This window comes from Mirounga angustirostris, unplaced genomic scaffold (genome assembly GCF_029215605.1).
Source record: "Mirounga angustirostris isolate CCGP_5_RB_7025 unplaced genomic scaffold, mMirAng1.0.hap1 SCAF_8, whole genome shotgun sequence".
Lineage (NCBI taxonomy): Eukaryota > Metazoa > Chordata > Mammalia > Carnivora > Phocidae > Mirounga > Mirounga angustirostris.
Window position 1 is genome coordinate 27,222,736 of NW_026991716.1, and position 12,620 is coordinate 27,235,355.

General features: G+C 35.5%; 1 protein-coding gene across 7 annotated transcripts in view; it reads left to right on the forward strand.

Annotated features, from left to right (window-relative positions):
• Window positions 1–12,620, forward strand: part of EXOC2 (exocyst complex component 2) — a 285,590-nt gene that overhangs the window by 58,838 nt on the left and 214,132 nt on the right. For 6 of the 7 annotated variants that reach the window (XM_064597288.1, XM_064597282.1, XM_064597284.1 and 3 more), the window contains 3 exons: window positions 3,456–3,616; window positions 8,439–8,615; window positions 10,722–10,845. In XM_064597288.1, coding sequence (XP_064453358.1) covers window positions 3,499–3,616; window positions 8,439–8,615; window positions 10,722–10,845 — 419 coding nt within the window. In that variant the 5' untranslated portion in view covers window positions 3,456–3,498. Of the gene's footprint in view, window positions 1–831; window positions 1,003–3,455; window positions 3,617–8,438; window positions 8,616–10,721; window positions 10,846–12,620 lie in introns of all 7 variants that reach the window. The other variant, XM_064597283.1, reaches the window with a different exon arrangement.

The window sequence follows — 12,620 nt, forward strand, 5'->3', positions numbered from 1 at the left end:
TGTTTTCAAAGAGGGGTCATAAACATGATATCTAAGATTTATCACAGTGAATATTAGAATATCAGAAGCATTGTAGAAGGAGGGATCAGGGAGACTCTTTTAGAGAAGGTAACATGTAAGATTGACCTTGAAATATTGATAAGGATTTAACAAACTTTGAAAGACTTGCTATTTAGTCAAAACAAGGTAAATGAAATCATGAAGGCATGAAAGTACTTGATGGTTCATTAAAGGTGAATGGGCTTATATGGTTAGTGTCGGATGAATGAGGGAAATGATTGAGGGCAAAGTAGGAAATACCGAGTAGTCAATCTAGCTGTGACAGGTTTTAATAAAATAGTAAGAATTTTGTGGGCACCGGAGACTTCTGAGTAGTGGGGTGTCATGAGATTTTTTTTTTTTTTTAATCTGGGAAGATGTTGATTAGATCTGTATTTTAGAGAATTAACTGGTGTTTGCTGCGAGTGGATTGCGGTGGAGAGAATATAGGGACAGAGTACCAGTTTGAAGTCTGTTTCAATATCCAGGGAGAGAAGATGAAGGTCTTAACTGGGAAAGCAACAACAGAATTGAGAGGAATAGTTGACTTTGCATTCTGACAGAAAGATTTTGATTGTTTGATTCAAGAGGTGAGATAGGGAAGGAGATAAGTTCATGATAAATTGAGTTGTCTCATTTGGTTTATTGGATGCATGGTAATGTCTGTCTGGTCCTTTGTTTTTTGTTGTCATTTTGCTATTTCAGCTGTATTAATAATAATAAGTAATGTAGGCATGGACTCATTGGCCATGAGATTGAACTCAAGTCTCTCGCCCCATTCCTCTTTTCCAGAAGAGGCCAAACTGATGTAAGTGGCTCAAAACCCCCAACATGGTTGCTCTTTCTGGTTTGGCCAGGCTTGATATTGAGTTGTCATGAATATTATGTACATACTATATCGAAGGCTCATGAATAACAAAGATACTTCTTGGATTTTGAATCTCCCAGAAATCAGGGACAAAGGTCAGTAACATTCTTTATTATATAACATACCCCAAACTTCTTTAACTCTCTCTTAGAGCATCCACTTCCACATTTCCAGATTTCTGTGTCTAATCTGACATTATCTTGATAGTCAATTTTAGATAAAATGTGTAACCCCCTTTCCTCTTTATCCCCCTCCCCCACTTCTCAAACATACATCTGCTGTTTGCTGCTTTAGTGCTACCTTTGGTTAAACCAATGCCAGTTCTCGCATTAATAGGACAATGTAAATCTTGTTTCTTTTGCCTCTTTTGAAAGTTTCAGGAGCTTTTTTTTTTTTCCTCAAGAGCTTTTATTCTTGGATTGATTCCTTTTCATGACATCCTATTCTTTGAGATAAAAATCTTCTCCCTCTGCAGATACTAATTTGGGATCAATGCTTATGATACTTTTGAAGGTTTTTTTGTTGTTGTTGTTGTTGTTGTTTTTCTTCTGTGTTAGTTTGCTAGGATTGTGATAACAAAGCCTGACAGATTGAGTAGTTAAATAACAGAAATTTATTGTCTCATGATTCTGGAGGCTGGAGTTTCAAGAACATGGGGTAAGCAGGGTTAGTCCTTCTGAGGCCTTTCTCCTTGGCTTGTAGATAGGTGACCTCTCCCTGTATCCTCACATGGTCTTCTTTGTGTGTGTCTGGGTCCTAATCTCCTCTTCTTATAAAGTCACCCATCATATTGGATTAGGTTCCACCTATATGAGCTCATTTTACTTTTTAAAGATTTTATTTATTTATTTGAGAGAGAGAATGAGAGAGAGAGAGCACATGAGAGGGGGAGGATTAGAGGGAGAAGCAGACTCCCTGCTGAGCAGGGAGCCCGATGCGGGACTTGATCCTGGGACTCCAGGATCATGACCTGAGCCGAAGGCAGTTGCTTAACCAACTAAGCCACCCAGGCGCCCACTTTAATTACTTCTTTAAAGGCCTGATCTCTAAACACTATCACACTCTGACGTATCTAGGCATAGAACTGCAACATGGTATTTTTTAGGGGACACAATTTAGCCTATTACACCTGCCTTATATCTGTGTCCTCTGGATTTTTTTGTTTATCTGACTTCCATCTCTCTCTTACATATTTTCCTTGACTATCTTATAGTCTTTGGCTGTCCTTGTATATTTTAGAGTCTGGGAATAGCTGATTTGTTTAGTTTGTTTATGGTCAGTTTGTTTGCAAGTGGCTTTTCCATTGGGTGATATGACTGCAAGTAGACCTTTTTTGGGGGGGAAGACCCTTATATGTCAAGATCTTTGGTTCTTTTTTCCCTTTTTCCCCTTTAATTTCTTCAGAGAATAATATTCTACTTATCCAGACAAGGTGAGGTTGGGCAGGGTGGTCTTACAGACTTTGCTGACAGGTGTAAGAGCAGGGGAGGAAGAGGCCCAAGTAGTTCCATAGTTTGCTGTGCAGGTTGATACTTAATCACCCTTACTATGCCTGGCATTCCTGATTCCGGTCGTCTTCTGTTTGGCTTCCTCAGAGACTGAACTTCTAATCTCCTGCTGACTGCAAGGTGAAGGCAGGGGCCAGGGTGTCTAACTTCTCAGTATGTAAAGATATAGATAGCCAGCAAGTTCTTGCTGTTTTGCTCTGAACCTCACTGTCATCTTCTGGGGCATCTGAAACCTTGAGCAATTGAGGGGTTCTGTGGCAGTTTATTAGTGAGGTTTTATTATTTATTTGTTGCCTACTATATGCTAGGTACTGTGCTTTCCTTAGGATTATTCTATGTAACCTTAATTGTAACCTTTGGGAGGTTCTACTACTAGGTCCACTTTACCTATACAAAAACAGCGGGTCTAGAACAGAATTAGTAAATTGGAGCACCAGGCCTTGAATACAGGTGTATTTGATCTCAGAAACTGCACTTTTACCAACTCTGCTATACTCAGAAGAGTTGGCAAATTCATGCTTTTGCCTTAGGTCTACATTCTAGGTTTTGTAAAAATGTCAATATATTGATTTGACCACATTAAAAAAGTTGCTATACTAAGTATAACACAAAAATAAAGTGAAGTTCAGTATACCTGTGGGGATATAAATGTGTTTTAATTTTTATGAACATGATTAATCAGAACATCTTCCTTTAACAACTTGGAGAGTAGAACAGTTTCTAGCATACTTTTGGGATTCAGCAGGTGTAGGCATGGAGCTAAATGGTGACATTAGGTTCTATCTGTCATTATATTGAAAGTTCCAGAACCAAGGGCTTAGTTGTCTGTTATTTTTCTGACATTTCCCTCACAATACCAGCTACAATGTCTTTGGTAAATTTAATGTTCAGTAGATGTTGGCAGATAGGCTAAATGACAGCTACAAAATTCAGAACTTTAAGAATGCTTTTTTGTTTTGGTATTGAATGTCTAGCATTCTTGTATTTTTAGTCAGTGCTTATTTCAGTTGTCACTAATACTTTCCTTTCTTTTTTGACAGATTACTTCTGTAACTAGATCTCTGGTTTGCTCAACAAAACACGATGTCCCGATCCCGACAACCCCCTCTTGTGACAGGCATCTCTCCAAATGAAGGAATACCATGGACAAAGGTCACAATTAGAGGAGAAAACCTGGGGACTGGCCCAACTGACCTTATAGGTAAGAGCAAGAACTGTGTTTCAATGGTAAATGCATTTTTATAGTGGGCAGTTGAGACAAGCTGATAGAACAACAACATTATGATCAGTACAGAATGATCTGAATAAAGATGAAAGAATTATTTGGTTTTCTGGCTTTTCTGTTTAAAATCATTATTTTATCAAATCTTGTCTAAATTGCTTTTCACTAAGTCCTTCAGAAGGTTTCCTGCAGCTGAGATTTGCCTCCAGTTCCTGAGCCTTGCTCTCTCCTGCTTTGATTGCCCAAATAGCCTCCCTAGCTATTTTTGCTGTCTTTAGTTTTCCCTCCATTATACAACTGTCTGTATTTGTTCTGTAGTGCTCTGTAAATTATACCTCTTCTGTACCTTATTGCCCTTCAAATCAAATCTAAACTCTTATCTCCTGGTGATATCAGTACCACTTGGCTCTTATCCTCACTTCACCTAGAAGAAACTATCCCCTCTCAGTGGGTGCATATCCTTACTGAGACCTATGAATCTTATTTATTTCCTTTCCTCTGCCACATTGATGCTTAATCGTTGTTGAGAGCGCCACCATGAATCTGAAATACAAATAGTCTCTGTCTGCCAAAACTTGAGACTTCCAAAAAAAAAAAAAGCTCTTCAAACTAAATTCCCACCCATGTTAATCCATCTTTTTATTTAGGCTCCCCTAATACTTATATATTTATGGTAAGCTAAATTATAGTTTTTAGGATCTGTTCATGGTTTTTTTTTTTAATCTTTTTAAGTTCAAGGACATGCATGCTCTGTACCCAGTTGGCACTGTATAAATTTGTTAGTTTGTATAGTGTCTGTCCCCCCCACTCCCACCCTGTAACATGGAGACCTTTTACTGCTGATTATTTAAGCATTGGTGTTTGTCAGTGGTTCTCATCCCTGGCTTGTCTTTTCTTTTTTTTTAAGTTTTTTGTTTTGTTTTGTTTTTGTTTTTTTAATTCCACTTAGTTAACATACAGTATAATTGTTTCAGGTGAACAGTTTAGTGATTCAACACTTTCCATACAATACCCGGTGCTCATCACAAGTGCGCTTCTTAACCCATCACCTATTTAATCCATCCCCCCCACCTGCCTCCCCTCTGGTAACCATCAGTTTGTTCTCTATAGTTAAGAGTCTGTTGCTTGGTTTGCCTCTCTCTCTTTTTTCCCTATGCTTGTTTGTTTTGTTTCTTAAATTCCACATATGAGTGAAATTATATGGTATTTGTCTTTCTCTGACTGACTTATTTCACTTAGCTTGATACTATAGTTCCATTCATGTCATTGCAAATGGCAAGATTTCATTCTTTCTTAATGACTGAGTAATATTCCATTATATATGTATATAAGTTATAATTGGTCAGTTAGGATTATTTTCTTGTGAACTCTGAGATGCATTTAGAGTAGAGATGCATTCAGAATGAGGAAGGGAGAGACTTCAGTATATGCTACTGAACATATATGCTGATTACCATATAAACTTATCTGGATTCAGACATTCTCTTGACTCTTCTTAATTTATGAGGGACCCTAGGGGCGCCTGGGTGGCTCAGTCGGTTAAGCGTCTGTCTTCAGCTCAGGTCATGATTTTGGAGTCCTGGGATCAAGCCCTGAGTGAGTTCCCTGCCCAGCAGGGAGTCTGCCTCTCCCTCTCCCTCTCCCTCTGCTCCTCCCCAACTTGTGCTCTCTCTCTCGCACGCTCACTCTCTCTCAAGTAAATAAATAAAATCTTTTAAAAAAATTTATGAGGGACCCATTGGTAAAGTATTGGAGATTATGAGTTGGAACTTATCTTTCTTGCATAATTGGTGCAGCTTGACAGATTGTTTTTTGGCCATCTGGAAAACCTTTGGAAAAGGGAAAGTGAATTGGAGCTTGGCACTATGTTTAATAAATGAGTTTTGCACTTCCCAGCTAATTCTTTTCACTAGTGTTATTTCAGTATGTCTTACTTTGTATTGTTTTCTCTAGCCATAGTTTTTGATTCTTCAGTAAACAAAAATTAATTATTCTTACAAAGATAGTTTTATCTAATCTTATGTCTTGCTTTTTTGACATAGCTCATTCTAGATTTTTCTTTATCCAAAGTGGAAAAGTCCCTAGAATGCATGGTAATAAACCACACAGATGGAGGTTATGTCCAACATTTTAGCTGGAGCTCCTAACATGACAGTTACTAGTCTATGTAAATTTTAATCTTGCTTTAGCTTCAGGCAATGCTATTCTTATTTGACTAAGTGTGTATACTTCTATAAACTTTGCTAGTTCAGCTTTCAACCTGCCTATCTATTGCCAAGAAACCATTTTTAAAAAAAGCAAACTCAACCTGCTAAATAATTTGAATGTTTTTAGCTAGATGATATCTACACTAGCCAAGTGAAACATTATAAAAATAGTTTATTTGAAATTCTACAAGTTACTTAAAAAAAAAAAAAGATGTTGTTATATTTTATGAAGCAGATTTCTTGGTTTGCAGTAACTTAGCAAAAATGTGCTTTAGAAATTAAGAAATCAATCTTATGATCTTATTTAATTTTTATGACATTTAAAATGATCTGTTTGAATCTATGTTTAAAATTAAATGGTGATTATTAATTTTTTTTTAGTTAAAATGCAGAGCAGATATTAAATCAGAGAAACCTGATAGCAGCTACAACTAGATGAATAAACTATTGTTCTGGGTAGTTTTTTCCCAGTTTGTAATGTCATAGATATAACTTATATGTTTGCTCATCTGAGCATGTTTTTAAGGCTTGCTGTCTATATCTTGAAAATCTCCCATTGCTCAGTTTTAATCATAAGGTTGTTCTCCAGCAGGGAACCTATATTAGGAATGACTTTATACTAAGTCCTGACATTTACTATTGAGTTGTTTTCTTTTCTGAAATGAGTTAATATTTAAAATCACAAGAATCTTTTTGATATTATAAAATTTTAAAATATTAAGTTAATGTATTAGAGTGATATCAAAATACCTACCATCTGTACACTAAAACTGTTTAGTTTATTAAAGCCGTTTGTATCATTTAAAAAATACATAGACTGATTTATGTATGCATAAACATTATTTGAGCAAATATTCATTGAAGTGTTTCACAGTGCTTCTCTTGAAGATGGAGAAGAGTTCCAGGGGTGCCATCAATCTCTTAAATTGTTTACATTTTTCAAAACAAAACTGATTTTCAGGAAAGATATCAAAGACATTCCCATTTTGAAAAAATAATTTTGAATTATGAATGCATTTAAAAATATATAAATGTCATTATACATTTTAAAAAAATCAAAGAAAACTTAGTCCTGAAGAATCCTTTAAGTGCTGTTATTAGAAAGACAGAATTCCAGGGGTGCCTGGGTGGCTCAGTTGGTTAAGTGTCTACCTTGGGCTCAGGTCATGATCCCCATGCCCTGGAATCGAGCCCCACATCGGGCTCCCTGTTCAATGGAGAACCTGCTTCTCCCTCTCCCTCTGCCCATCCCTCTGCACTCCCTGCTAGTGCTCATGCTCTCTCTCTCTCAAATAAATAAATAAAATCTTTAAAAAAAAAGGCAGAATTCCATACATGTATAAATAATGGCTGTTTTAGGGAAATATCTAAAATTCATTATTTCAATAAATGCATCTTTAAAAGGTGGTTGTTTTTATTACTCTATGGTTAATACAACATTCTTACTAAATAGTGCTTTAAGTTGTAACAAAAGATGACTTGAATCCCTTCCTACATTTTTTCAACCAAATTTGGCATTAGTTGAGGTGTTCCTGGTATCTGAAAAAAAAAATTGTTAATTGCCAAACTTGACTGCTGAGCAGTATAAAAAGTTAAATAATGAGAAAAGAAAAGCGTGAAGTGTCTGTTCTTTGCCACATACATTTTGGTTTATTTTTTCCAAATTCATTTATGAGGTGGTTCTGTTTTGTGGAAATGGAAAATACAAAGAAAATAAGTTAGTAGAAGAGCTGGCATGGTGATATATTGGTGTTCTATCTGGGGTCACATCTTCCTCACTGTAATCTTTCAGTGCCTCCCTGTTTGGTTACTGCCTAAATTATAATAATTTACTTGATATCAGGGCCTGAGATTCCAGGCGTGGGTTGACATTTTGGGAGTGCTGGCTTACTCTAAGAGCAGAATGTAGTATAGTGACAGTATCATTAGGGAAACACTAAGGCAACATGAGCTACCATTTAGGAATACAGATATAAAAAATGAAATAGTAATCCAGTAAGGCCCAAGAATATTAGCTGGATTTACCAGACTCCAGGCTGTGCTTGAAATAAAGTACATACTATGTATACCATATATAATTTAAACGCTAGGAAAAGTAAGTGCAGATTATTTTCAGGAAGATGGATAAATATGATTTTAGGCAATGGTATATATACTTAGTATACTTTAGGATTTTATATCAATAACTTAGATTTCTAATAATAGCAATAATTTCCCTTCTAAAACCTATGAAAGCAATTTAAGATTCTCATAGTCCGAGTAATCTGGAATGCCTACACATAATTATTATGGTCATTATTTTTTAATTTCATTGATGTTTGAAGAAACTTAAATATAATCTAAGGAAGTCTTAAATATTAGAGAAAAAAGATTAGACAAAAATCAGTAGAGACAGTATATTTGCAAGTAACATTGGGTATATTCAATAATAGAAATAACTATCAAACAGGAAATGTTATTTCTAGATTTATTTTTCACTTCATGGAAAAAGCCTGGTAATACTGACAGAAGAATTGTCTTTTTATGTAATAGACATATTTAAGACCCTACCTTTGTTCTTTTGAACTTTGTTACATGCATGCTTTTATTTTCAGGTTTGACAATTTGTGGACATAATTGCCTCCTGACGGCAGAATGGAGGTCTGCAAGTAAAATAGTATGTCGAGTGGGACAAGCTAAAAATGACAAAGGAGACATTATTGTCACAACCAAGTCAGGTGGCAAAGGAACCTCAACAGTGTCTTTCAAGCTACTTAAACCTGAAAAAATAGGTATCATCTTACTTTTTATTTTTAAAGAGGAAAATGAAAATGGGTTTTGTCTTTCAAAATCTAAAAATGTTCGATTTGTATAAAACTTCCCTACTCTCACATCTCATTAACTTAGATTATGTTTATTTTGACAGGAATGGGATATTGGTTAAAATTTGTATTACTTTTGGAAAGGCAGTTTGCTGAGGTAACAGTGAAACCTAAGGATGATGATCATGAGAGAACTATCATCCTAAATTCTTTATAAAATTTATTTCTTTAACAATTTGCTTTGCCAATTTTAGTTCCTTGATCTTGAACACAGTAATTACATTTCTTTCTATTATGCAGTCGAGATTTGAGATAAAATATCCTCCTCTTTTGGCCAAATTAGCAATAGTATTATCTAAATAATGTTCTTGTTTCCTTCATTTTCTCCATCCTTTGAGGCCAGGACAAAATGTTGCCTGGCCAAAATGTGCTTTTAGCCCTCCAAACAAGAAATAAGCCCTCTTTTTTGTATACTGTAGCACTTTAAATGTTACTTTTTGTGCACTTAACACTTGTTTCCTCCTATTGGGGTAGTTAAGAACTTGGTCGGAGGAGGCAGACTCTGAATACTAATCTGGGCTCTAGCACTACAAACTGTGGAACTTCAGTGCTAGATTTTTTTGTGGGTAAAAGTGGAACAACAATATTAGCTACCTTGCAGGATTAAATGAGTTAGAGCATGCATGTAAAGTACTTAGTATAGACCCTTACACAAAGTTAATGTCAGATTCATCTTTGTGGTCCTGTAATGTCTTGTACATGGTTAGTACTTGATAAATATTTGTATAATGTAGGACTGTCACAAACATAATTAAGCCCAGGTCATACTTCTCTCTTATATTGAAAAGTAAATAATTTTGTAAATTGTTTTTGTTTTCTATCTTAGAGTATAGAGCCTTTCTACAGCATTATCTTCCTTAAATTCCTAGACTTTTTTTTTCCATAAATAAAAATTCAGGTAAGGAATTTAAGGGAGAATACAAAATGGAATTTTATATAAAATATATGCATTATATATGTGTACATATGCAGACACATATGTCTATGCATATATATGTACATATATAATATCCCTGTTTTTGTTTACTCATTTTTATTTAACATCTTCAAAAACTGAAAATTAAAGCAGGAACTTGTTATCAGTTTCCTGGAAGAACTTGAAACATTTTGGCAGAATCCGGCAATGTCTTATATTTATATAGCAGATAAAGACAACTTATTTGAATGTTTTAATTTTATTCTAAAGCATCCTTTCCAGGACCTAGCACGATATAAACTTAATAAAGGCTTATCGAGCCTAACTTAGGAGTATCTAGACTTGAGTATAAACTCTAACAAAGCCTCTTGTTGCATTCTGGCAGAACTGTGGGTGCTGATAGAATTTGTGGGTTCACAAAGGGTCATATAGCTAGAAGTTGCCTCGGATCAAATACCTTCCTTCATGAAGCCTTCACAGCCCCCAGCTGCTCCTCTGCTCATTGGCCCTTTGCCCATTTTCTGTTTCAACTCAAGTTTAGAGATAGTAAGCCTGTGAGTCCTATGCCAGAGTGATTGACAAAGAACTCAGTCACATAAAAGAGGGTACCATTTTCAGAGATTATATTTTGTTCACAGGGTTTACCCATTTTTCCTGAATATCCCAGTCATTTCCATTACACAAGCCATGCATTTCTTGGAAAGTATTTGACTGTTTTCTTTATATACAGAATTGTTGGATATTTTTTGAGTTAACCAAATTAATTTTACTATTTACTGTTTGTAAAATACATTTCTTTTAGCAGAAATTTTTCTCAGAGGCTTAGTGTGCCTTCTCTATTGAATAATGTACAGTGAAACCATGAACCAGGAGGTGTTATATTTACCTTTTTATAGATTCTTAGTGTTTTTAATCAAGCCACCAGCCATTAAAAAACAAAACAAAACAAAAAAAAACAAATGAAAAAACCAGAGTTTTTGTGATCTCAAATTTCTCAAAAATTACCTTAGCATGCATTTTGTATTAGGTCTTTAAAAAGTGAAACAATAGGGAAAGGCTTAGTCTGTATCTCATTAAGGATGTGCTCCTCATTTTGGTAGGTCTTTTGGATCAGTCTGCTGTGTGGGTTGATGAAATGAATTATTATGATATGCGTACTGACAGGAATAAAGGAATTCCCCCCTTGTCTCTGCGTCCTGCTAATCCGCTGGGCATTGAGATTGAGTGAGTACCATCTTGCCTTCAGTTTTCTTTATTGCCGAAAAGCTGTATATACTTACGAGTAAAGAGAGTTAAACTCCAGAAACATCCAGGGAAGCACAGTTGAAGATATTTCTATCGTTGGGATACAAGTGTTATTTCTGAAGCCTGCTCAGCTTTGCTGCCTTGTGAATGTTCCAATTAGTTAAAAATTTTGATGAAAACTACTTACCTCTTTAGTTTTTTGAGTTTACGTTTTGTGAAAAAGAAAAGTATCTTGAAGTTTGTAATAACTAATACTTTTAATGTTAGGAGAATTAATTCATTATCCGGGGCTGGTGAGTTTAAATATTTAGATTGTACTTGAAATCAAAACAGAGTTTTCCATGTGCTTGATGTTTTTGGGAAATATTTTAGAATGATTAGGCCCACTGTAGTCTTTTATTTTGTTTACAACCCCTGCCTATAATTCGTATTTAATCTAGACTTACTCTCTCAGAATTGTGGCAGGTAAATGAGAGTTTTCAAGATGTAAACAAATCTGTAATTTTCTATTCTTAATTGCTAGGATAGTGTTTTAGCAACTTTTATAATTAGTACCTTTATCCTTGCATCTTAGTCAATTCATCTAACACATTAATTGTGTCTAATTTATTTTCTAGCCTTGGTGATTCTGCTCCTGGAATTATATACTGAATGTTGCTCTATAAACACTTACTGAAGGTGACAAATTAGTTCTGTTAACACTTTAACCGTAGTTTTAAGTTTTTCTAGGAATGGGGAAAATTCTCTCCTAATCTTTATATATTTAACCTTCAAGCCTACACTTGAAGACCATTAGTAATTCAAATAGCAAGCTTCTTTTTCACCTAGTGGGGTTTTACCTCTGGCTAAGAGGAAGGGAGCAAGTGTTTGTCTTGGGAATTTACCATGTGTTGAAAAATCCTGGGGCTTAGCAGCTTTTAGTGAGCTTGGACTGTCCTAGGTCACATCTTTAAAGCTCTTTGGCAGTATGGGTCATTCTGGGGCTGTTTTAAGGATTTCAGTGCTCTATAAATTAGGAGTTTGAGGATCAAGAAAGTCCAGAAAAGAATGGTAATTGCTAGCTATTTAGTTGAGCACAGTTTCAAGCATGAATAGACTTTGCAGTTGATATGAAGCCTTTTAACAGCCTGCTTCAATACTCTTGAAAGCCAGCTTCTTTCCAAGGCCTGCCACAAAAGAAGTATAGAGCAGGAGGTCCTTTTTGATTGTTCTTTCATAAGGAAAATACAGTTTTATATATGGGCACAGGGAGTATAGGAATATTGCATGAATTTTATATGAGCTTTAGACAAAACTATCAAAGTTAGGATTAAATTGAATGTTTACTGTCATAAAATGGATTTTAATTTTCAGTTGGCATATAACACACCCCCTATTTGACTTCTTTACCCTCCTTCCACCTTTTAATTGTCTTTATTATTTCTGTTTTTGCTGCTACCCAGAAAAGGGGTAGGCTTGAACTCTCTCTAATAGCACTTTTTCTTAATATGTGTCAGTATTATTCTTAGGGAACGTTGGTAACAACAGCCAGGAATAATGGCACTAAAAGTGCTTGGCTCTTTAGAAGTTTTCTTTTTTTCTTCTCTGAGGGGTAATATAATTTAGTCTAGACCCAAACTCAATTTGAGCCATAGCTCTCCAGCTTACTAGCAGTAGGCCTTTGAGTGAGCTACTTAACTACTCCTTGCCTCCGTTTGCTCAGCTGCAACATGCAGTACCTGTGTCACAGGGTGTTTGTGAGGATTCGGTGAGTG